We start from the raw sequence: 27,421 nt of genomic DNA, 5'->3' as shown, positions 1-27,421 counted from the left end.
TCACATTATTTTCCTTTGTCTCAGTCAGAAGCCACAGGGGAGGGCTACAGGGTTTGCTTTTGACTTGTAACAACAGCAGAGGCTACAGATTCCCTCCCCTGCCTAACATGACTCCTGACTCCTCCCCTGGAAGCAGGGCAAAACTGGAGACAGAACTACCAAACAGAAAGAGTAACTCCATGACACTTTGGGAACATGGAAATGTCTGTCACAGGAAGGAACAAAGGGAAACTCTGTAGAGCTAGCTTTGACAAGAAAGTCCACTAGATTCCTTGGCACTCTGTGTTTCTTAGCTGAACATCTCATTTCTTTTAATTCATATCACAGTCTGACTGTAAATAAGGTAGCTGAAAAGCTGCTGGTTCCATGACTGTTTTGCGTGGTTATTACCAAATGAACTCTTAAGGGTTATTCTAGAATGTATGTTATCCAGGTAAGACAGTAGTTAACTGTATTGTATCAGTGCTCATTTCTTGGTGTTGATAATACACTATGGCTATGCAAGATATTATCATTAAGGGACACTGGATGAAGGTACATAGAAACTCTCTGTACCATTTTTACAACTTTTTATGAGCTAAAATTATTTCAAAATGAAGTTAAAAAAATGGACAAAGACACCCATATGTATATCCACACTATTAATTTCAGGACAACACTTAAGACTCCAAGGCTATGCTTTTACTTACGGCCTTCAATATCCCATTGTTGTTTTACTTTATGTTTAAACCTTATCAGTTAGTACTTTTCTTTAGTAATATCAGAGTAAATCATATTTCAGCAATATAACAAAAAGTTCAGTAGGAAAACAAGGCACAAAGAGGCCTGGAGTATAGTCCAAGTGAAACTGAAGAGAAACTGTTGAAAGGGCCAGGAGGCAGATGTTCTGTTCCTCTTTTGACTTGGGGTTTATTCTTCACTCTTAGAATGACAAGATTCGCGAGTGGGACAAAGATGAGTTAGAGCTAATAGTTGTGGAGAAAGCTGTTGAGTTGTAAACAGCTGCTGGTGGTTTTGAAACTGGGTAACTAGAAAAGTAATGGTACTTAATAAAAATTAAGGAATTCAAGACAGAAAATTGATTTTACTTTAAAGAGGAGGGTAGGAGTACCAGCCTGAAGGATGATGCTAATGGGGAGGCTCTTCAACGACTTCAAGGATGAAATAAAAAAATTAGGTTAATGTAGAACATGCAGGTGGTAGTGGGGGAAAGTACACTAAAGTATCCTTCAAGCTATAATCATTAGTATGGTACTAGCATAAAACTGGCAGATGGATATAGTAGAAAACCTAGCTGTGACTCTAGCATATATTAAGACTTTTCTATAAGCCAAATTCCAAATCAGGGAATAAAAATGGTCAATTATCTCACACTGCTTACTATAAGATGCAGGTTTCCCCGATAACTGAAAGTAGAGCATTCTTATGAAATCTTTCATATGCTGAAATAGCATAAATCGAAGAGGTAATTACCACTAATTTATATGGAAAAAATTCTTAGCTTTCCTATGTCTATGAAGTAACTTCTCTTAGGATTTTCTGATACCTTAGGACATACCTTGCTAATGGACATGTGAAATAAATCAAGAGAAAGCACAGATGAGTACACAGTTCGAAGCTCTGGTGGCTTGATGCTGCGACACTAAGTGGGGTTCCTGGGGAAGGGGCTTAGCATGCCCCTCTTGCTGCTCAAGGTGTGCACTGCCTCTATGACAGCTCTCTGAAAAACTAATGCCAAAGCTATTTTCTTTTTTTTGTAAAAGGAAAAATCTTCCTCAGATTTCTTTCAGTTAGCTGAAATAGGTACTAAGATACGTCTTTCCTAAAAGCAAAATGGTTCAATTCAAACTTTTGCAAAGTGGTGGATACCTGTACTCTGATTGGCCTCAAGAGTTAGATATAATGAAAATATGGATGAATATTTATATGACCTAAGGCTGAGGAAGGCCTCTCTATGCAGAAAAGCAGAAGAAGAACTCATAAAAAGACTAAAGTATATATAATTTCATAGAAAAATTTCAGGACCTGAGTGGTTTCAGCAAGAGGGAGAGAGGACTAAGATTGGGAACAGAGAAAAAAAGAGACTAGTTTAATCTGTGGAATATAAGAACAAAGAAAAAAAGACTGAATGAACAAAACAGTAGCAGACTCACAGAACCCAAGAATGGACTAACAGTTACCAAAGGGAAAGGGACTGGGGAGGATGGGTGGGAAGGGAGGGATAAGGGGAAAAAAAGGGGCATTACATTAGCACACATAATGTAGGGGGGGGGAAGGGAGGGCTGTATAATACAGAGAAGACAAGTAGTGATTCTATAGCATTTTACTACGCTGATGGACACTGACTGTAATGGGGTATGTAGGGGGGACTTGACGATAGGGAGAGTCTGGTAACCATAATGTTGCTCATGTAATTGTAGATTAATGATACCCCCCCAAAAAAGAGACTAGTTTATCCAAAATAGATAAAGAACTCACACACCTCAACAACCAAAAAGCAAATAACCCTATTAAAAAATGGGTGGAGGAAGTTTGAAAAAGACAGATGCACCCCTATGTTTATCGCTGCACTATTTACAATAGCCAAGATATGGAAGCAACCTAAATGTCCATCAGTAGATGAATGGATAAAGATGTGGTACATATACACAATGGAGTATTACTCAGCCATAAGAAAAAAACAGATCCTACCATTCACAACAACATGGATGGAGCTAGAGGGTATTATGCTCAGTGAAATAAGCCAGGCAGAGAAAGACAAGTACCAAATGATTTCACTCATATGTGGAGTATAAGAACAAAGGAAAACTGAAGGAACAAAACAGCAGCAGAATCACAGAACCCAAGAATGGACTAACAGTTACCAAAGGGAAAGGGACTGGGAAGGATGGGTGGGAGGGGAGGGATAAGGGTGGAGAAAAAGAAAGGGGGCATTATGATTAGCATGTATAGTGTGTGTGGGGGCATGGGGAGGGCTGTGCAACACAGAGAAGACAAGTAGTGATTCTACAGCATCTTACTATGCTGATGGACAGTGACTGTGAAGGGGTATGTGGGGGGGGACTTAGTGAAGGGGGGAGCCTTGTAAACATAATGTTCTTCATGTAATTGTAGATTAATGAGACCAAAAAACAAAATCACTAAAAAAAAAAAGGGTGGAGGATATGAACAGACAATTCTCCAAGAAGAAATTCAGATGGTGAACAGGCACATGAAAAGATGCTCCACATCACTAATTATCAGGGAAATGCAATTAAAAACCACAACCTCACACCATTTAGAATGGCCAGTATCAAAAAGTCTAAGAACAACAAATGCTGGTGGCGAAAGGGAACCCTCCTACACTGCTGGTGGGAATGTAAGCTAGTTCAACCATTGTGGAAAGGAATATGGAGGTTCTTCAAAAAACTAAAAATAGAAATACCATTGACCCAGGAATTCCACTCCTAGGAATTTACCCAAAGAATATAATTTCTCAGATTCAAAAAGATATATGCACCCCTATGTTTATTGCAGCACTATTTATAACAGCCAAGATATGGAAGCAACCTAAGTGTCCATCAGTAGATGAATGAATAAAGAAGATGTGGTACATATACACAATGGAATACTATTTAGCCATAAGAAAGAAACAAATACTGCCATTTGCAACAACATATATGGAGCTGGAGGATATTATGCTCAGTGAAATAGGCCAGGAGGAGAAAGACAAGGACCAAATGATTTTCCTCATTTGTGGAGTATAACAACGAAGCAAAACTGAAGGAACAACAGCCAACAGACTCACAGACTCCAAGAAGGGACTAGTGGTTACCAAAGGGGAGGGGTGTGGGAGGGCAGGTGGGGAGGGAGGGAGAAGGGGATTCAGCAGTATTATGATTGGCACACATGGTGTGGGGGGGATCATGGGGAAGACAGTGTAGCCCAGAGTAGGCAAACAGTGTCTCTGTGGCATCTTACTACACTGATGGGCAGTGACTACAATGGGGTATGGGGAGGGATACAATAATATGGGTGAATGTAGTAACCACGTTGTTTTTTCATGTGAAACCTTCATAAGAGTGTGTATCAGTAATACATTAATAAAAGAAGAGACTCGTTTATTCAACTGGTTTTAAGTTATTACAAGGAGAGTATATTTGTGTATTAACTGGGTGAATTAAATTTCATTTAAAAAGTATTTCAAAAAGTAAAGACACGTAACACCTTTTGTGCCTTAAAATTATCATAAAGTTAGTAAGTCAACTGAAAAACTACAAAAATATTTATAAAATGACAAGCAAAGGGAAAAAGTCTTCACTATGTAAGTAGTACTTACATAAGAAAAAGATAAAATGCCTCAAAAGAACACTAGGAAGACACTAGGGGGTAATGCAAATTTTCACAGTCAAACTGGCTCCCTGAGCCTGGCCCCTAGAGTAGGTGGGAGAGGAAGAGCTCTCTTCTTCAGGTTTCCCAGGGAAGCCGCCTCCTTGAGGGATGGTTAGGTTTCAGTGACGCAGGCACATGGGAGTGAGGCACTCGAAGGGGATTTGGTTCTGAATGGAAAGGGCTTTCTGACAGAGTGGTGTTGGGGAGAACTGAACCGAATCTAAAGCAAAGGGATGAGACCACTAGAAAACACTGGTGCTTGGAGAAGCCTGTATTTTAGCAGGTACAGAAAGTTTACAGGAAGGAGAATAATGGAGTCATTTATAGCCTGTTCTCAAGGTTTCCAAATTTGACAAATTATTTTGGTTTCAAACTTGCCCGAGGGCTTTGTCTCTTTGGGCACTGACCTTCATTATGACCTCCCGCTGACCTTCCTTTCCAATTAGTCACCAAGCCTTGCTATTTCTTCCACTGAAATGCAGTTTCATGTTTTTTTTCCATCCAGACTGCATGCTATTGCCAGACTATTGTTTCTAAAATACCTCTTGGATCGTATCATCTCCTTGTTCAGAAATCTTTCACTTACTGATCAAGTGTAGAAACCCTCTTCTGACATCCTTAACTCTGACGTGTCTCCAGTTCACCTCAAAAAACATCTTCTGCAGCTAAGATGGTTCAGTTACTGACCTATCCCTATTTGTGACACTGTCCCCTGAGACCTTTTTAAATTTTTTCCTAAGCCTGATTTCCTACCAGAAATACCCTTTTATTTTTCCTTTTCCATATTCCAGTATTCTTGCCTATTCAGTTTCACTCCCTCTCCTCCCATCAGTACACACTATGGTTAAAGGACAGGTGTGGAGTCCAACAGCCCTGGTTATAAGCATGGCTCTGCCATTTAATAGTTTTACAACTTTGGGCTTAGTTTCTTAAGGCTTTTTACCTCAACTACAAAATGTAGTAAGTACTTACACGACTTTTTCAAAGATGCAATGAGAATTAATGTATTTGAACTAATATAGTGCCTGGAGCACAGTAAGTACTCACTAGGTTAGTAGTATTATTGCTCAAATGCACTATTTCTGAGTATAAAATCTCTATTTCTAGCTGGTAATAGCTTGTGTGCACTGTCACCTTATCTCCTACATTTAAATTTTTTATATTTAGGTTTTGTTTTGTTCCCTCAAACTTCATATACTTCATCTCATTAACAGCTGGTGTGCCAAGCCTTGAACTAGGTGCTTTATAGACTCAAAATCCCTGAGTTAGGTATTGCTACCTCTATTACTTAACTTTCTGGATGGGAAAACAAAGTTTTGGAGATTTTTAAAAACCTACGTAATATTAAACAGCTAGTAAATACAGCTGACCCTTGAACAACATGAGGGTTTGGGGCACTGAGCCCCTGGGCAGTTGAAAATCCATATATAACTTTTGACTCCCCCCAAATTTAACAGTCTGCTGTTGACCAGAAGCCTTACTGATAACATGAACAGTCAATTAACATATATTTTCTGTGTTACATGTATTATATGCTGTATTCTTCAAATAAAGTAAGCTAGAGAAAATATTTTTTTCAAATTGTCAGAAATCTAAAAAAAAATATATTTTCCAATGTATTAAAAAAATCCGCATGTAAGTGGACCTGCTCAGTTCAAACCTGTATTGCTCAAGGGTCAACTGTAGTGGAACGAAGATGCAGGTGATTTTTTAGATTAGCTTATTTTTAAGAGTGGAAATTGCCTAGCATTTTTATGACTGATCATTGGGCAGTGCTAATCAGCCAGTTCTGCCATTCCTCCCTTAACTGGAGATTCCCCCCAGGGAGAACTGAGCACTGTCAGTAGATCAGGCTTCAACATCACTCCCCAAGCAGCCAGAGCCTATTGTTTCCTCTAGGGACTGCACTTATGCTTTAACTTTCAGACAGAAAGCATATTAGAAGCCCTGTGGTTTTTATAACAAGAGAGGAAGATCATTTCCAGAGTCAGAAATCATGCCATCAGGATCAAGAACAAAAACCACATTTCCATCAACAAAAAGCATCCTTTATTCTCCTTTAGTTTTCTAAGGAAAAAAGAGGCTCTTAATAGAAAGAACCAAGCCTCATGAGTACAGAAGAGGCCAACTTCTCCCAAAGGTAACATTTAAGAGTCTGAGTCTTAAGGATCAAGAAGACAAAACCCTAAAGGGCATGGGAAGAACAGACCCACTACTATTTATTTTTCACTCTGAACTATTATATGAGAGTGCAACTACATACAGCTAGAAGGAACACAAAAATGAACCATTATATTAACTGATATTGTAATTATGTTTACAAATAGATATCCAGTGGAATCATCACACATTCAGGTCTCTTAAGGAGCCTATAGTTTCCAGACTGAAAAAGCATGGCCTAAACCTGCAAATTTTGTCTTGCTCACTCTCAAACTGTTTTGGCTGACAACATTTAAAGAATTCCAAAACAGCCAAACAAAAGAAACCAACAGCCATAAAACAAAACAGAACAACAAAAAGCAAACTTCTCATGTCCAGGAAAGTTAAAGACTTAAAGGATACAAAAATAATAGGTTCATCTACTTCAGAAATAAACATGCCTTCCCTGCTCCACTGTCACTAACTGCCCAGGATATTTCAGAGGTCAGGACGGGAATGAATACACATCCCCATCAGTAGTGGACCAGCCCACTGTCAACCTTTAGAAACTCTGGACATGTCTCTAACTCCCTGAATTGAGAGACTGGAATTATTGGGTGAATAATATGGGTTCTGAGATTTCCCCCTTTGTTTGTCCACTTGTCAAATTCTCCTCAGAGGCTCTTTACTTGTGAAGGGAAGGCAAAGAACTACTTTCTTTACAATGTTTTTTGTTATTCTCTACCACAGGTCAAAAAAGAATCACATGGACTGGACAAATTAATATTGTTAAGATGACAATACTCCCCAAATTCACCTACAGATTCAACTTAATCCTTATCAAAATACCAGCTGGCTTTTTTGCAGAAATTGACAAACTAATCCTAAAATTCATATGGAAATCAAGGGGCTCAGAGTAGCCAAACAATTTTGAGAAAGAGAACAAAGTTGGGCAACTCACACTTCCTAATTTCAAAACTTACTACAAAGCTATAGTAATCAAGGTAGTGTGGTACTGCCATTACAAAAGACATACAGGTTAATGGAATAGAATTAAGAGTCCATAATTAAATCTCACATTTATGGCTACTGATTTTTGACAAGGGTGATTTTGACAAGACAATCCAATTGAAGAAAAGAACAGTCTTTGAACAAATGGTGCTGGGACAATGGGATATCTAGAAGCAAAAAAATAAATAAATAAAGTTGGACAGCCCCCCCACAACTTTCATATGATAAAAATTAACTCAAAATGTAAATGTCATTCAAGATCTAAATGTAAGAGCTAAAATTATAAAACTCTTAGAAAAAAATAGAGGAATAATTCTCTCACCTTGGTTAGGTATAACCTTCTTAGATATAACAACAAAAACACAAGTTACTAAAGAAAAAATAAATTTGACTTCATCAAAATTAAAAACCCTTATGCTTCAAAGGGCACTATCAAAAAGACAACTCACAGGATGGGAGAAAATATTTGCAAATCACAGACCTGATAAGGAAGTTGCATCCAGAATATATAAAGAACTCTTACAATTCGTTAAGACAAATAACCCAGTTAATAAATGGGCAAGTCTGAACAGACATTTCTCTAAAAAGAATATATAAATAGCCAATAAGCAGATGAAAAGGTGCTCAACGTCATTAGTCATCAGGGAAATGCACATGAAAACCACAAGATAGCACTTTATACCCTCCAAGATGGGTATTATCAAAAAAACAGTAACAAGTGTCGATGAGGATGTAGAGAAAATGGAACACTTCTACACTAGTGGTGGAAATATACAATGGTACAGCCACTTTGGAAAAGAGTCTAGTAGTTCCTCAGAAGGTTAAGCATAAAATTACCATATGGCCCAGCAATTCTATTCCTAGGCATATGCCCAGGGGAAATAAAAACATGTTCACACAAAAACCTGCACATGAATTTTCACCACAGCATTATTCTTAATAGCCACAAAAGTAGAAACTACCCATATGTTCAATTGATGAACAGATAAAGTGTGGTATATCTCACAATAGATCACGATTTGGAATTAAAAAGGAATTAAGTACTGATACACGCTACAACATGGACAAACCTTGAAAACATCTTAAGTGAATGAAGACAGTCACAAAAGATCAATTCTATATGAAATATCCAGAACAGGCATACCTATAGAGACAAAGTAGATTAATAGTTTCTTAGGGCTGAGGCGGGAGGTCAGGGGAAATAGGGAATGATTGCTACAGGGTTTCATTGTGGGGCGATAAAATGTTCTGGAAGTAATTGTGTTTATGGTTGCACAACATGGTGAATACACTAAAAACTACTGAACTGTACATTTTAAATGGGTGAATTATATGGAATGGTGAATTGTATTTCAAAAAAGCTGCTACACATACTTTAAAAAGAATTATAGATATCAAAAAAGCCTTCAAAATTAATAAAAGGGTCATAAAATATTTCAAACACAAAAAACCAATAAAGAATCATACTCATGGTAAGCATGTAAAAAAGGGTCTGTAGTAATAGAAAGGATCTAGCACAAAGATGAAATATATTCCTGGTCTGGATTTATTCTAAAAAATAGAAAACAAGAACATAAACATGTTAATATGTCAATTATATCTCAATAAAGCTGGGAATAAAAACATTTAGGAGAATCTTAACACAACCTGGTTCACCTTTCTTTGCAGTTTTATTGTATAAATGACAAAAAAAGTCTGATCTGTACATAGACTCTGTAGGGGTATGAAAAGCTTCTAGTAGTTATTCCTCGTGCCCTTTAAACGTTCTGCCCTAATGTTTTTCTAAACCATTGCTTTACTAAGTTTAATACCTCTACTAAGCCACCTTCTAAGCTTATAAGAAATTTGCTGTTTTGTACAAAAGATTCCTTTATTTTACTAGTTTTTTTTTGGTAACCTTTCTCTTACATATAGTATTTGGAACTCATTTTAAATAGTAAATGTATTTAGTATTTTAGTATAATGCTAAAGCATAGTTTAATACACAGCATAATATATATTGTACACTACTCTCAATCATATATTTCATTTTTCAAAAATCAAAAAATGATTACCCTGGATGAAATTCCAAGCTGACTAAATATCAAATACATCTCATTCCATTCAATGGATGTTACTTAACACAGTAACATCAGTGGTCAGAGAAATATTTTTTCAATTTGTATTTTCATAACTTATTTAAGAGTTAAGGTACTATGATGACAGTGTAGTTTATACACATCCTTCACACATAGTATCATTCTGAATATAAATAAATATGGTCTAAAAATCAATCCCCAAATATTGATATAATCTTAGATAAAAAGTTCCATAATTATCTTTCCTCTATATCTCTCCAGAATGTCCAGAATAGTCCTCTACTTTGCAGTCTTACACACTTACTGATGCTGAGTAATGAATCAACTTATAATTTGTAAAAAAAGAAAAAAAATCAAGTTAATCCAGATTTGAATATGACCAAAGAATTTTTGCATTAGCAAAGCTGAATTGGACATCTCATTTGTCCAACATTTACTGAAGATTTATGAGTCTTAGGCTCAAGGCTAAGATATACTGTGATTAGTAATACATGGTTCCCATGCATGTTCCCTGGACTTCTCTTTCAAGTAGGGAAAACCACCAGGTAAAAGAGTAATAACAGTGCAATGTGAGAAGGGCTATCTATAATGGAGGCTTGTACAAAGTACCATCTTCAGTTTGTTTGTGATCAGGTCTTGTGAGATAAGATAAGCATCACTGTCCAAAACATGCCTCTAAAGCTCAGTATCTACTCACTAACTTATATCACCTTTCAACACTGTGCCATATCCAGGTGTCGCATCTCTTTCTGATTTGCATATTCAGACAAGATAGTCAAGGTAGATAGTTGCTACCATCTCAGGTTAAAGAGAAGCTCAGATCAAACACGACTCAAAGGGACAAACATCTTGTCATGACTTTGGTCAACAGGTGTAGCTCTTAAAGTATTTAGGTTGTGAAGTATGGGAACCTTTCTCCCTGGAAGAAATGTTAAGTTTAAAAGCTCTGTTAGAACTTCAATTCTGTGAATAAAATATTAAGCCTATTTTTCAGAAGCTAAAAACTGCATACTTTTGAAACTTTTGTATAGATTCTGGTAGAGAAAAGGTTAAACAAGGTAAAAAGATGACATGTAGAGCACTTCTCCTGCAGAGTAAGCTACTGTGCATCTTTGAAGGTTTCCCAACTGCAGAATGTATGTCCCTTTTCTTCTGATGGTAAAGAAACCATTCTTCCCATATAATACAGCTTGACTGGGTTAAGGACAGAACAGTTTTATAGGCATTTTTTTGAAGTTGTAGGACTGGTATTTATTCCCAACGTTTGGGAAAGAGGACGAATTTGACTTCCTTTGATTACAACATAGCTTGGCCAACTCCACACAATTGAGGTTTTCAGTAAGTTGCTCTAAGGATCTTGCAGCTTTCCATATCATAATTAATGCAGAAGAAACACAAACTGTAAGAGATATTAGTTGTCTTGAAGAACAATTCCAACTAACCCAAAAAAGGATTTGAAGAGGAAGTTTAGAAATATAATTCCCTCTAAGAGGACACATAAGTTGCATCCAAACATCATTAAGAATTTCCTGGCATGCAGCATCTTCTGGGACAATAGTTCTGTGTGTTAGGTTTAAGACCTCAAAAATATGCTGGTACTCAACTGATGACAGTTGCAAAAGCAGCTGGAAAGGTATAATCTGACTCCACTGGGGTTTTAACATCTTCATTTAAACACCTCCTGTTCTGTGGATAAGGAGAGCTTCCAAACACTAAAGGTTTCCAAGAGTTAAATAGTCTCTTAAAGACAACAGTCAGTATGTAAACATACTTTTTAAGGTAAAAATTCAGTCATCCTGGGTCAGGATTCACTTTGAACAATATAAAAACCTATGTAAATGCTATTTAGTATTTAATGGAAAATATTTACAATAGATTGATATGATATACTGATGTGAGAAAGCAGGATAAACATTTCAAAAATTAAAGAGCCATTTATAAAACATATAATTTCACATTTATTAGAAAGTAAATATATATACACATATGAAGATTCTTTATCAAACAAATCCATAGCTATTATAGAAAGTGTGGAAGATAGAGGACAAAAAATAGGAAATAGCTAAAATCCCAGAGATTGTCATTTATTATTTTGGTATATATATTTTGAATTCTTCTCTATGTACATTTACTCCCTCCCAATAAATGCAATTGTAAAATATATAGTTTTTATGGTCATTAGTCTTACACTGATTGACATATGCATGGCATTCGAAGCAACTAGGGCATATTATAAGATTCATGCACAACAGTGGTCCTCAACCCTAGCTGCATATAGAATCCCCTGGGGACATTTAAAACTCCCAGTGCCTAGACCACCCCCAGACCAATTAAAGCAGAAGCTCTGGAGATGGCAACTAGGCCAGTAATTTTCAAAGTTCCTCAAGTGATTCCATTGAACAGTCAGGGGTAAGAGCCCCTACTTGACAGTTTTTCCTCCTTTGAGACAATAAAAAAAAAAGAGATTTATTGCAATGTTTTCTTAATTCATGTGCATATAAATCACCTGGGGGGTCTTGTAAAAACATAGATGCTGGTTCAGTAGGTCTGTGGTAGGACCTGAGATTCTGCATTTCTAACCAGTAACCAGGTGATGCCAGTGTTACTGGCCCAGAGACGATACTTTTGAGTGGCTTTAGGGTTCTGGGAAAGAAAACTCTTTTAAAGAACAGAATGAAAAAATTATAGCTGCTGAAGCCCATATTCTACACCGCCAGATAGGGAGGGGTGGTCTACAGAGGATGAACAAATAACTGATACTGGGAATTAAAAGATGTTTCTAGGAAATAGATTTTAGGGAAGTGAAAGAAAGTCTGAAATAACACATTTTTCACAGGAAAACAGTTATTGGAACATATAGTTTGTGTGCACAAAGGAGGGCAAGCAAGCATGAGGGAAAAGAGAGGTGGGCAGTGAGAGAAAAAGATTAAACATCTATAAAATTGTTACTGAAAAAGTAAAACCCATGGTTATAACGATGGAAAGGGAGAGAGAAACACTATAAGGGCATCTGCAGAATTTATTTCTCTGCCAAAAACATGTTTGGGAACCAGTAAAGCTAATACACTGAAGTTTGTGTAGATTAATAATCATCTCCCTTCAATTCCCTCCTGGGACGGTGAGCAGAGACCCCAGGAGTATAAGTCTCCCCTGGGAGGGCTTCAGGAACCAACAACAAACATGGACTACTTGCCTAAATGTCTCTTTGTGTGCAGAAAGAACAATAAGGAGCTCAAACATGAATGTCCTTGCAGCTTGTTGGCAATACCTTTTCCCGAATTTCTAAACTTCACTAGAGTTGTAACCAAAAAAAAAAGGGGGGAGAAAAGCTTTTTTTTCCTGAGGGCTTTCCCATGGAAATTGGAAATGTTTAGTACAGCTTTCAGAACAACAACACACATATTTAATATAAAATATTCACAAGTCACTAACAGACCGTTATTCTTTCAAAATAATTTCTCAAAACAATAAAATAGGGAAACTTTCATATATAATTATCTGGAAGAATTATATGAATCAGTTGGCACATTTTATCAGACATTCCTTATCAAATGGGTCATATCTAAGTACATTTATGCTTGAACGAACAGAAAGGGAAAGATTTTACTAAGAAATGGAATGAATTTTTTTGTTAGATGATTCACATTACACATCTCTTGGATGTATGACTCTTTGACAGAAACATGAGCAATTATAACAGTAGTATTGATCTTTATATTCAGCACCTGATTACTGTATAATGATGATGGCTATCATGTACTGAGTGCCAGATATTGGGTTTAGCCCTTTAGCCATATAAAAATTAATCCTTACAACCCTATGAAGTAGGCATTATTATTAGAGCCCTATTATGGGTGAGGAATCTGTGGTTTAGGGATGGCAAGAAACTTGCTCAAAGGCCATGAAGCCAGTAAGTAGTAAAGTTGGTTTTTGCCTGATTTCAACATCCATGCTCTTAGTATTTCTTTGACATGATTAGCTATCCTGTATGCCCAGCCTGTACCAGGGAGAGACTATACTCAAGACTGGGGAATAGATTATGAACAAGTCATGATCCCCAAGCTCATGGTACAGGACAAGTAGTCTATCCAGGACAGGAGGCTGGAAAGGCACTTCCAAAAAATGCAGAATACATGATGACTTTGGTGTTGTAGAATACAAGCTCAGATTATGCTGTTAGTGTGTTCCACAGGTCAGAACTCATCTGGGGTCCCTGATTCTCGATCTTTTATATCCTTGATGGGTAAAAGACGCATTTACAAAGAGGACATGTTTCATGACTAGAGACACTCTTTTTTAGCTTAGGCAAACTTTTCAGAAACTATTGAACCACATCAAAACTATAAAATTGACAGAGCTGCAACAGTGTCAGATGACAGATCTAGCATCAGTTGAGAGGTATTTCACAGGTCCCTTCCACATTCAAATGGTAAGGAGTGTGGGTGGACATTCTAGTCCAGTCAGGATTGAGAGAACAGAAATCAGTGCAAGACTGAGGTTCTGGTCTTTCTTCCACATTTCTATAAAATCTCCAAAGGCTTAGGGAAACCCCATTGATTGTATTAGCCTAATGATAGCTACAAAGGTCAATAATTCTTAATCTATGGTTCATCAGTAATGCAGACAAAGCCCTAAGTCTTGCATTTCTCATAGCTAGCCTCAGAACAGTCTTGTTTAACTTGATAACTGCAGACAGTATAAGGCCAGGGAAAAGGTGAACAGTACTTCGAGCTTTATCTGGTATCTGGCTACATTCATTGCTTAAAGTTAGTCTGCAAAGGAAGAGAAGACAGGTTAAAAGAACTAACATTTGAGTACCCACATTCAATATATATGCCAAGCACTGTACTAAGAGACCCTCTGTTTTCTATTTTCAGTCTCGTTTCATTTAATACTGACACTCACATGAAACAGCAGTGCTCTCAAAAGGTAAAAAAAGTTCCCTTTCTAGGAACTCACAACTAGTAAATAACATAACTAGCTTTCAGAGAGAGAGAGAGATCTGTCCACACTACATACTCCTGGAAAGAAGTGCCTTTTGGAAGCTTCAGGGTCCTGGGCATCTTTGTGAGGGCAGGCGTCCAGAGATAGAAGAGCTGAAGAACTGATGACAGGGTGAGACGGGCCTGGCAGACCCCCAGAATACACCATGGCAATGGTTCTTCTGCCTTTCCTAACAACATTCTCTTGGAATATGGTTAACAGACAATGAGGATGATGTATGAAGTTGTCAATGCTATACTGATCCACCGTGGAAACAAAATTCCATTTATGATCATAAAACTTTCCTATTTTAAGTTGTACTCAAATATTATTTGAGTGCTTTGAATGTACCTATGTGTTTGAATATTAAAAAGTCAACTTGCTTTCCTATCCCAAATAAAACCACGAATTTCTCTTATTTGAAGGCGATTCAAGACCTTATAATCTGCTTTTAAGAACTAAAAATTTGCAGTATTGTAAGCAATCTGAAGTTATCTCAACAGAGAAAGCTGGTTGTCTGTTAGAAGGTTTTTGTTAAAAAGACTTCTTATTCTAGCTAAACTTCTGAGAAGACAAGGATAATCTAAGGCAGGAAAAGAAAATCTATGGAAACAAGAAAATCTAGGGCAGGGAAAGCATTTGGTAGTATGGTCTATTTTACAACATGGATAAATGCTTTGACGTGAAGAGCAGTGGTGAGTACTTGAAATCCTAGCCAATTGTAGATTTGCTCCTGAGAGCTAGTTCAGGTTAAGTGAGTTGACATATTTCTGCAGATATTTAGAATAAGTTTTACATATTTGGGCAAGATCAAAATTATTATTCCCAGAAATTAATGCAAGTGACTTACTAGTATTTATCTGCCTTGCAAGAGAGCCAAAGAGTCACTGTTCAGAGAGAATGATGAGAAAAAATTTCTTACATAAAGGGCGACTTTATTGTAGGACTCTGCTTTCTCACTTCATCATTTCCCTCCAAATCTCCAAAGAGAGCTGCTACATCTTTTCCTTCCTACTATAATCATGCTAATCATCTCATTCACCTATTTATTCCCCAAACATGCACTCACGTTCTGCTGTGTATCAGGCACAAATTGTGTGGGGATTCTATAGCTGTGCTACTCAAAATGCGGCCCATAGACTGGTGCTGACTTGTGAATCCATTTGTTAACAGGCTGTAACAAGATAAGGGTTTAAAGTTTTTAACAGAAATTTAGCAGAGTAATTTGTTTGAGTCTAACAAAATTTTTTGACTTTTATTTTGTATGTCATTTCCTAATAACTCATTTTTATTTATTTTATAAAAATATTGGTTTGTGAAGTATTAGAAGTAACAACCTGGCCCTTTACTAGTGATAGTCTAAGCAGCACTGTTTCAGAGGATAGAAAGACAAGACCTCTGCTCTTGATACGGTCTCAGTTTAATCCTATTAAAGGGTCCAATAAAAAAAGTCCTTCTATCCTCAGACATACATATTTCTGAAGAACATATAAAGTTCAGTCTTTATGAATAGGTCTGGGGAAAGCTGATTTTAAAAAAAGGGTTATATGTTAATAGTAGGTTATAAGAACTATAGAGAGTGGTGAGATAAGAAAGGATCATCAAGTAGAAAGGACAATTTGATAAAAAATAGAATATCAACAGGAATAAACCTGAAGTAAAGAAGTCAAGAGGATAATCAAGGAGGAAGACATTGAGTCCAGGCTCGGCCATCCATTCCATTCTTCAGTCACCTCCTAACTGAGGCCCCAGATGCACCCTATCCTCCAGTCACACCCAACTGCTATACCTCCCAGAGATATATATTCTTGTACTTCAGCACAAACTATTCCACTCTGCTCAGAATGTACATCACACTCTCCAGTGCTCTCCTTAAAAACCCAGTGCTATGTCAACCTCCTCTCTGACTGTGGTCCCTGGTACACCCCATGGCAAAGCTATTTGATCCCTCCTCAGTGTACACTTGTTTACACCTGCATCACAGTACTTAGTACAATGTACTGTACATGTAAGTTTGCAAGTCAAATTCCACTGGCACTATGTTATTTATTCTTCTCTTCTCAGTGCTCTGCACATAATTGGCCCTCAAATATGTGCTGAGCCACAGTGACTGTCAGAGGGGTTGATTAGAATTTTCTCTTTCAGACCAAGCAACCAGAAAGCAAGGCTCATTGAGGAGTCCAGAGCCAAACCACAAAGTTGCTCATTCAGGGCTCAGCAGGCTGTGGAAAGGGCAACTGAGAGCTTGAGCTCAGCAAAAAACAAAAAGCAAACAAATCAAAACAAAACTCAAAAAACCCCATTCTCCCAAAGAACAGCCAAATCAGTCAGCCAAACTACAGGCAAAAACATTGGAATTTTAAAGCCCATTCTACATTAAGTTGAATTCATGACTTGGCAGAGTACCTGTAAATGATATATGGGCATGTGGCTCATTACCTATAGTCTGAGGAATTTCTAGGTAAGTACAGTTTTCAGGCAAAGTGTCTGACGAAGCACATAATGATGTATGCTAATGCCTCCCATGGCAGACCAGAGCAATATGAGGCAAAGCTTCAATTCCAGGGTCACAGGCATGAAGGAAAACCTTTTCCCTTCTCATTCCTCTGGGGTGGAAGTAGCTGCAGTGACTAGCAGTAAACAAAGAGAGTTTCTATTTAGTAGTACCCTGAGCATTTTTGTCAGCAGAATGCCTTTCTTTGGTCTGCTTTCCTAATTTTTGGTTGTGGCCTTTTCTTTTTCTTTCTTCTTCTAACACTCTGCCTTCATCTTTCTCTTCTCAAACTTTCCTTCTTCTTAACTTTCTGAACTCATTTCCCTCTCTTACTTCCACCTTTATTAATTCTTAAAACCACTTCTGTCAAAGCCTTCCTTCTAGGCTTCTGCACTAGCACTGATTCTACTGAGCATCCTACCTTTTAGCACAATCTTAAGAACCAATTCTAATTCACAGACACTTAAACATCTTTTCTCTATCCAATAATTTCCCACTGATATTCTGTGTGGTATTATTCCCATTTATGGGGGACAAGGTGAGAAAATATAAATGGATCCCTGAGAAAGTAGGTTTCAGTATCCCTGAAACATAATATGCAGCACTCTAATCAGTGGTGATCTCCCTGTGAAATAATACTCTGGCCCTGGCAAAGGTACTCTGCTTGGAAAGCATACAATCAAAATTCAAACTGGCTTGGAGTACAGTGGAGGCAAGTAATTTAGTAATGAGAAAAAGATCACTATTTGAAACATAACACAGTTCTCACTAGCAATGTCAAACAATTAAACAAAACTTTCTTTTTCTATTAGGTCTGTTAATCTACTGATATGTGCAGTTATGTGCCTGAAACTGGTCAGAAGCAAGCTAGAAAGGAGCCAAAGAGAGTCTTAGAGACTCCCTTTGCATTTTCTTGCTTTTCAGAACCTCCTGATTGAAGAAGAGATAATACAAGGCCTTTTCCCAAGGGTGCATTCCCAAAAGGATCAGCCACTGGTTCTTAACATGTTATGTGGAGGCACAGGGATATTGCTCTGAATCGTATTAAAATTCAGATTCAGAAATCCTGAATTTTACATAGTTTTTAAAAATGTTATAGTATTGAGAGGGAAATCAACTTCCTCAAGTTATAACTCTATTAAAAAAATAAAAGCAAAGCCAAAGATGATTTTGGTTTTCCATGGGACATGTGTGTGTGTCCTTTGCTTTCACTCCAATAGCCACAATTACTTCCTGAAATTGTGAAAATAGGCTTCAGATGTTTAAGATGGAGTCAAAAACAATCACTAAAACTCTGGCACTATCAACACCCTGAAACATGAAACCTAGAACTTTGCAAAATAGAAAGGAACCCTGAACTTTAGATCAAAGATAAATAAGTAATTGTAAAAATGTAATAATGAGCATAATGTATTTGTAGAGCTATGGTTTTTAAAGTGAGCTGGCATGTATTATTTCCCTCAAATTTCATAATGTTTCTGTAAGTCAGATAAGGCAAGCATTACTCATGTTTTGTGGACGGTAAGCAACTTGCATGAAGTTGGGTAGCTTAAATAAGTGATATCCAGTCTTTAATAATATTTCTCTACCTACTCAAGCTACCCCTCTAATCTCTGCTTTCCTAAATTGCCAGATTTTCTGAAAGAGTAATCTATTTTTGTTGACTTCATTTCCTCATTGATTAGCCATTTTCTAATCTTGGCAGATTACAGTTAATTTGTTTCTTAAAATATTTACTATTTTCACAAAAATCACCAATGGCCTATAAAGTATCATGGAACTCTTAGAAGAGTCTCAAGTATTTATTGAATGAGTAAAATTTCCAGCAATTCCAAGGACTTGTTTTTCATACTCATTATTGATCCCAACTCCCTTCTGTAATACTCTCTTCTCTCATTTATCACACCATCACTTTCCTTCCTTTCTGTTACTCTCTAGTATCTTAAAAATACTAATGCCTACTCATCTTTCAAGATCCTATTCAAAAACAATTCTGAAGTCTTCCACAATGCCTCTAGCAATAGTCATTCTTTCCCTGAGGTTCCACAGCATTTTATATCACCAGGCACTTATTACATTGTATTCTGCTTATTAGTGCCTCTTTCTCTCTCCCTTTTGCATTGGGTTTAGCAGATTCACTAGTACTTCTGGAGCCTGCTAACAAGCGTCTGAATGAATGGTCAGTGAATGGCAGCACTAAAGCCAGAGCTCCTCTGCCTTTGCTCTCTGCACAGAAGATGGCTCAAAAGCAAAGGCTTAAAATTAAATTTCTGAAGTCTTACTCCATGAAAGTGATCAGGCCAGATCATCAAGTTTAGTCCCTTTTAAAGTATTTTTCATTTAGGAGCAATTTCTCCAGAAACCATCCTTTCAAAACAGAACCATCATCCAGGTAGTGGTGCCACACATGGTATAATTATGACTCTCCTACAACCTGCCCATCCATTCTTTCACTATCATGTGGGGACACAGGGAGAAGGTGCCCATCTGCAAGCCAACAATGGAGCCCCCCTGCCAGGAAAAAAACAGCCGGTGCCTTGACCTTGGACTTTCCAGCCTCCAAAACTGTTGAAAAATATATATCTGTTGTTTAATCTAGCCAGTCTGTGCTATGTTGTTACAGCAGTTCTAGCAGACTAGTACATGCTACTTAAATATTTTCTGGAAAATGTCCTTTTTTTTAGGTAACTTTAATTGTTAGAAAATTCTTCATCCCAGGCTACACCCTGCCCTCTGTATCTGAGAGTTAAGGAAAAACAACGAAGAATATAGGGGATATGACCACAATGGAAAAGAATAATTTTCAAGTAAAAAACAAATCTGTAACTTAGACACTGAAGAAAAATTTTTAACTCAAAATCAGTAATACAGAAAAAAAAATCTCTGGAAAGACATCATGGTATACCGTAGAAACCAGAAGTTTATAGAAAGACAAATCAAGGTTTAAATTAAGGTTCTGTCATTATCTGAGTGATAATCCCATCAATCCTTAATTTCCCATAAATAATGTGAAGATAATAATGTTTAGAGTTGTTGTGATAATGTAATAATGTATTAAAGTACTTTGAAAAAATGGAAAGAGACTAAAGGAATATCAGATATTATTAGGCCACCCTCTTTCTTCTTGTGGCTATATTTATAGTCTTATTTATATTAGAGGTATTTATGTTTAGTTCTCTAGATTTTATCTCAATTCAGAAGCAATAATTGCTCTTCATGACTGAATCAGTGGATCCACAATACACTAACGAAAATACTGCATCACTATGGAGTACCTAAGGAAAGAGTTGTCTGAAAAACAAAAAAGAAATGGTATCTTGCTTTAATTATATCAATTCACAAAAAACGTTTTGCCTATTTTAGGTGTAGCACATATCTTAATAGAAATACCTGCTAAAAAGAATTCTTGTTAACTAAGAAAGGTTGTCACCAAATCAAAAAGTTGCAGAGTTGGAAAAGGATTTGAGTACTGGAGATCATCTACTCTAACATCTCATCTGATGCATACATAATTTCCCTATGCAATACTCCTGATGAACAGGCATCCGTCTGCTGCTTAAAATACATCTGGAAAATGTTTTATTTTTGTTTTTTTTCCAGGTAACTCTAATTGTTAGAAACTGGGCTAAATAAGCTCTGTTTCCTGTAAACTTCTACCCTTGAGTCTGTACTTCCTCTGAGAGTTTTACAGAACACATTTAATTCTTCCTCTTTAGAACACTTTTTAAATTTTAGAAGAAATACTCATGCCCACTGTCCAGCTCTTTCACCTTCAGGTCAAACTTCATTTCTCCATTATTGTACATATGGCATGTTTCAATTGCCTCTCCTCTGAATCAGCTCCCTTAGGTATGCCCACCCACACTGTGGACTAAACAGGTTCCTCATGTGTGTTTTTACATTGGGACTATCACCTTCTTTGCCACATACAGTGTGCTTCTTTAGTCCAGTCCACCGAAATGTTTATGGATACTGGACTGTTAGAAAATCTATTTGCTTTCCTCTCAGCTTCAAAATTATCAGCAGATAAAAGCAAGAAAGAATGCTGCTCTTAAAATCTTGACAATTTGAGTTTTAAGCATTCAAACAATGGATGGGACAGATTACTCGATGAGATGGCCTTTAAACTCCCTTCCTGTGTTCCTAAAGCTCAGGACAGGGACAGGTCCATATGTTCAGAGGTCAAGTCCTTCTCCATCATGTGGATACAGAATGCTGATGAGTGAGGCTTGTGAGGCTAACAGCCAACTAAGAACCTAGACCTGCCGACCATCAGCACCATGCTAGACCTTTATCAAATACAGTGATGACACATCCAGAATTTTCCATGAGAGTCTTAACCATGTTCTGTTTTTTCAGAAGTTACTATAAAGTTTCACTATAAACCATACATATAATCCTGGAAAGAAATTTAGAAGGTCTGAAGAAGACTGTTAAGTATCTAGTTATACTCCAAATTCCCCCCCAAAATGTGAAAGCAGGAATGCCTGTTAAAAATTCCCAAATAACACAATCAATAGGACATTATATTCATTTAATCCATTCAGGATAACAATAACCTCTCAGAGTCCACGCATGAGGATCCTAGAAAATAAACTACCAATTATAGTCTACATCAAGTCCATGACCAGACAATCTGTGGTCAACAATGTTCACTGGCTGTATAGGTAGTAGGTTTTGGCTGCTTCCCAAAATTTGGGTTGACAGACAAAAACTGTATTTTAGGGAATAAATCTATAATAAATCATAAACCTCAAGCTTATTTTTAACACTTGGCCAAAGGATCTATTAGGCAATATTGACATTCAGAAAAGTTCAACAGTGTACTATTTATTCTTAATAAGGAAATCTAAGTAAATAGAAGATGTAAAGCCAACTACTTTAGACTTGAACTAAAGTCAAAGATCAAGGTACTATGAGAAAGGGGATACAGGGGACCCTGGTTGAAACTATGGAGAGGAAATGCAAGAGCACAAGTGAAAAGTGTTTTCAGAAAAATTCTGAGCCAAACTAGTTCTTTTTTTGCTAACCTGCCATAAATTGGAATGTAATTAGTTCCCAGAAAACAAGATAAACACTAAACATATATCAATGCTTATTAGTTGAATCATTTCTTCAAAGAGGCGAAACAGCAATATTATAGTTTCTCAATAAGAAAAGAATACTAGTATGAAGGCACTGGCTATATCTCAGAAAAGTAAGTGGCTTTACAGTCATACTAACATTATTGTTATTAATATATTAATAATTATTAATAAAACAATAACAGCAGTTAGCATTTTTCACTATGTGCCAGGCACCACACTAAGCTTCATATGCAGTCTTACTTAATTCTCTTAACAACCATTTGAGGAAATGATATAGGTACTGACATTCAAAGTTTCAGTGCCGTCTAGGGTCACAATGGTGGAGGCAGTATGTCTGAACCTAGAGTCCATGCTCTTGTCAGTGCTCCATGCTCTACTGCAGTTACATAAAAGCTTTTGATAGATACCAATTACTCTCCATAATGTCTACACACACACATACACACATACAGAGCAAATGAAGTGTCCTTTCCCCAAATAGCTGTCAACTGATATTATCAGTCTTTGAAATTTTTGCTAATTAATTGAGAAGAAAGGGATAGTTTGTTGTTTTAATAAGGTTGAACACCTCAATTTATTCATTGGTCATTTGTATTTTTCTTCTGTGAACTGTTTGTTCATATCCTTTGCCTATTTTGAGTTAAATATTTATCTTATTGATTTGTAGGCAGCCATTTATATTCTGGATGTTATATTAACATCTGGAGTACAAGCACACATATAAACAAATGGGGAAAATTAGGTGATCTTCAAAAAAAGTTAAATCACTACTTCATACCTTATAACAAAGCAAATTCCAGATGGATTAAAATAGTGAAATCATAAAAGCATAATCCTTTCTTAAGGCAGTTGCCAGTTTATTGATATTAATTTATAAAGTTACATATTTATGTTGAGGAAAAGTGATTCAAATAGAACAGTGCATTACAGATGATACTAAAAGACTAGTGTAAGAGAATTCTGACAAATCTATGATCATGGAAAGCAACTGAAAGTAACCATCTTTGGAAATTATGAAGATGGTAAATATATTATTAAGTGAAAAAAGTAAGTTATGAAGATGGTAAATATATTATTAAGTGAAAAAAGTAAGTTACAAAGTAATACTTATTTTTTTTAAGAGCAAATGATTTAGCTAATTAGAAGGTTATATTAAAATATTAACAAAGATCCCTCCTAAGTGGCTGGAATTTATAATAGAAAAGTTAAATACTATTTTTAAAAATGCACTGCTTTTGAAGATATCCCTTCTAAAAAGACATAAGGATGATTAAGCTACTGGAAAGAAGGGATTGTGGCTTAGTCACTTTTGTATCCTTCAAGTACACAGTGCCCTGTACAGAAGTCCCCTAACAGACATTTGTTGAATGAATGAAATGGGGAACATATATTCACAAACACAATCTCTGTATCGGCTTCTTAAAATACTCAAATTCAAAACCTTTGCAGGAGAATCACATTTGTTCTCCAGGTTAATATTTTATTAATAACTTTAATTTTCAATTAGGAAATGTTATACTTCCAACAAACAAGAAACAAATATAATACACCTAATGTGCATGAGTTGGAAGGGGGTGGGATAGATGTGATACAAGAAAGAAATCTTACAAATATTTTATTTTTGAAATAAATTATGGCAAATACAAAAGCTTACACTGAATTCTCTGAGACACAAAATTATCCCTGATTTATGAAGTATGTTATTCATACTTACTGAATCTCTATTACGGGCATATGGCAAGATTCTATGTGTATGAAAGGGACACAAATATACATAGGGACCTTACACTATGACTTTAAACACATACATTCTGTTCACGACATATTAATCCTATTGTAAGCTATACTAAATCATATCATTAAACTGTAATAATTAAACCAATGTGCACAGGCACAGGAAGAGACAAATGGATCAATGAAACAGAACTAGTTAAGAAATAAACCCATGTCTTATGGAAATTTAGTATATGACAAAGATAGCATTTCAAAACGGTGGTAAATAGTACTGGGACAACTGGCTACCCACATAGCAGAAGTTAGATTTCTATCACATACCATGTGTGTATACATTCCAGGTAGATTTAAGAGCTAAACATTAAAAAGACAAGAAAACACAGAGAATATTTAATTAAATTTGGGATAAGGAAGTTCTTTTAAGTAAGACACAAAATGTAGAAACCACATGGAAAATACTGATGAATCTGAAATGATAACTTAAAGTTTTCAACAAAAAAGGAGACAAGCAATACATTGAGAGAAAATATTTGCCACATATATAACAGGCAAAGGATTGAAATCAAAATGAAAAACACATACAAAGCAATAAGAAAAGTAAACGATTCAATGGTAAAATGAGCAAAGGCAAAATTAACAAGCAGCTCAGAAGATAAATGGTCAAACATAAGATTTTGTAATTTCTCTGAGAACAATAATAGCTAGTACATAATGCTTATTAGGTAACACGTGCTTTTCTAAATGCTTTAGATATCAACTCGTTTAAACTTCACAACAATCCCCATTTACAGATGAGGAAATTGAGGCAGAGGTTAAAGTTGCTCAGGAACACACAACCAGGAGTACATGGCTGATATTCCAATACAGGCAGTTAAGACTCTATAGTTCAGTTTCAACTCTAACTGCTATGCTATATTACCTCTCCAGGGATCTAGGTATTCAGGGATATACAAATTAAAACAAGATATCATTTGTTGTCCAAATAGGCAAAAATAAAAAAGACCCACACAGTCAATGTGGAAAATGAGTATTGTCAACACTGTTGATAGGAGAATGTAACAGCATTTTTGTTTTGTAGTAAAAACTTTTCTTACAGAAATACATACTCTGAAATAAAGTTCAGAAAAACAAGTTACCCAATAAAAGGTAGACAATAGGTAATTTCTTGCTAAAACATTAGTATAATTTTTTCCTGAAGGTAGTACCAAATTCTGGAACTCCTTTCCTTCTGTCTCTTAACCCTTGGGTGCCAATAAGGCTATGAGACGATGAGCACCCCATTGCTCCCATGCTAACTTTTTTACGTGGCTGCTTTCCTCGTGATTAATCAGCACAGGTCAAACTTTCCCTGAAAGCCTGTTTCTTGATACACTAACATCCTCACTGCATTGGTTAATTCACCTTCCCTTCTAGTGGGCTGATGCAGTTCTGCTTTCTACTCTTTTCCATATTTGTCCCTTAGCCTCTTTCTCAACAGGTTGAAGAGCTAAGACTAAAGGTGAGTTCAAACTTTCCCTTTGTTTTATTCAAGTCACTTAAAAGACTCTTGTTTTCAGCAATATGTCAATTCCTATCAGACAGACATTGCTTCTGAAATCTCTCAATTCTTCAGTCTCCATTTTACTGTCTACAGCATACATGTTAAGCAACAATATAAACAACTTAGTGGAAAAATAAAATCCATGTCATAGCTTTCCAAATCTTCAGCTGTCCTTATCTACTTACAGGCACCATTATGAGAAGAAACAGGGAAAGGCACATGAAGATATAAAAGACGCTGTTACTAAACCTCACTACATAAAAGTACTGAAAGTTTATCATGTACGTCCACAGGCAAAGGTGAGAATGCCTTCTGTTGTCATTAAAAAGGCATAGGTCAGCTTCTAGTTGAAAATTTTCATGCACACCCAAAACTTCCTGTAACTTTTTTGCAGGTTGTGTTTTAAAATTTACTACCAACTTGGTTTCTGATTGTGACAAAGCAATTAACATTTGCAGAGGTGAAATGGGCATGAAAACACACAGGCACTTCGGAGAACAGCGCTTTACCAAACCTCCAGGGAAGGAGTCCTAAAGTGATGACTACACATTTTCCCTGAGAGAGGGATTTAAGAATGTTCCATATTGTATGAATAAGATGTAAAAACAGATTAAGCTCAGCAAGAAAATGTAAAATCGGAATGTACAAGATTGCGTTTTTTCATCAGAATCATATGGGTACAGACGACACTCCGCTAAAACACGAGGCTTCTTCACTACCTTAGGGGTGGAAGGCGGCATGAGCGGCACCACGAGGCCTGAGGCACTGATGTCTACATCCGACTAAATCCTACCGTATCACCCACGAAATCAAATAATTGCTGGACAGCTCCATCGAGTCTCCGCGTTAACCGAACAAAGGCGAGTGAGTCAAGATACCTTTGCCAGAAGTCCCGGTGCAAGACCAAAACACCTCAAGGCACCTCACGCACAAGTTTAGGGTCCTCATTTCGCTGGAAAGTAAACTGTGGGGCTGAGGGAGAAGCAGCGACCGTATCCAATGCTCAAAAGGCCAAGACAGAGCTAAGATGAGGTCCAACTCGGATTCCTCGTTCCCCACCTTCCTCTGCTCCAGCCCTGGAAGAAGCCACAAGTGAGGCGGAGAAGTTGTGGAAACAAGATGGGGGTGGGACGATGAGGGCACCCGAGGGAGTCCCACGCAAGCTTGGCGCTTGCCCCCCACACGGTCACTCACTCCAAGTCACGTTTCCCTGCGCGCCCCCGTGGGCCGGGGGCTTCCCACCAAAGCAGCGGCTGGGCCGACCCACTGCGGGCCGCTGCCCCCTCCCGGCCTCTGGGTGCGGGCCGGAGCTCGGACCCAAGCTGGCCTCCCTACACCGGTTTCCGACTCCCGGCGTCTCTCCCAAACCCATTCCGGGGCTCCTCCACCTCCACATCCCGGGGCTGCTGTCAGCGTCCCCTTCCTCCCTCAGGACGCCCCTTTCCCCGCCTGCAGCGCCGGGTCCCGCCGCGGGCCCGGGACGCCGTGCCTTTCCTCCCCAGGTGCCCACCTGGAGCGGCCCCGGCCCCCGGCCAGTCTCCTCAGCAAGCGGCCGCCTCCCAAATCCTCCCGGCCCCGCCCCGCTCCCGGGCGGATACAGTTTGAAGCCCCTCAGGATCTCTCTGGCCCGCTCGTCCTTGGCTGACATGATGCGGCGGCCGCCGCGCGCGGCTGTCCCTCGCTGGCCCGGCGGAGCTTCCCAGACGGTGCCCAGAAGCCGAGGACAGAGCCACAAGCGGGCCTGGAGACCTCGAGCGAGCAGCGGCAGCGGCCAGACCCGGACCGGCCTCTCCCTCCCCTCAGCTCCCGCTCCTGATCCCTTCTCCTTGCCCCTGGCCTCGGAGCGCCCTTCCCGAGGCCAATGGAAAGCCCGCCTTGGGGATTGGCATACTGATTAGCCAATAGAAACACTCAGCGGCTTCGCAGGGAACGAAGAGCGTCAATGGGAAGGGCCCTCCCCGGGAAGTCCCGTAGGACAAATTTT

The 27,421-nt window shown here is 37.8% G+C and overlaps 1 protein-coding gene and 1 long non-coding RNA gene across 2 annotated transcripts in view; both read right to left on the bottom strand.

Annotated features, from left to right (window-relative positions):
• Window positions 1-27,025, bottom strand: part of LOC118968220 (uncharacterized) — a 40,586-nt gene extending 13,561 nt beyond the window's left edge. Inside the window, exon 1 of the long non-coding RNA XR_005055757.2 lies at window positions 26,316-27,025. This is a non-coding gene — a long non-coding RNA (uncharacterized lncRNA). The remainder of the gene's footprint in view (window positions 1-26,315) is intronic.
• PDE6D (phosphodiesterase 6D) overlaps window positions 1-27,284 on the bottom strand; it is a 45,019-nt gene extending 17,735 nt beyond the window's left edge. The window contains exon 1 of the mRNA XM_017678325.3: window positions 27,036-27,284. Within this exon, the coding sequence (XP_017533814.2) occupies window positions 27,036-27,085 (50 nt within the window). The 5' untranslated portion in view covers window positions 27,086-27,284. The remainder of the gene's footprint in view (window positions 1-27,035) is intronic.
• Window positions 27,285-27,421: the final 137 nt, after the last annotated feature.

Source organism: Manis javanica, chromosome 12, assembly GCF_040802235.1.
Source record: "Manis javanica isolate MJ-LG chromosome 12, MJ_LKY, whole genome shotgun sequence".
Lineage (NCBI taxonomy): Eukaryota > Metazoa > Chordata > Mammalia > Pholidota > Manidae > Manis > Manis javanica.
Note: the sequence above shows the minus strand (reverse complement) of the source record. Positions and strands in the feature narration are given on the sequence as shown.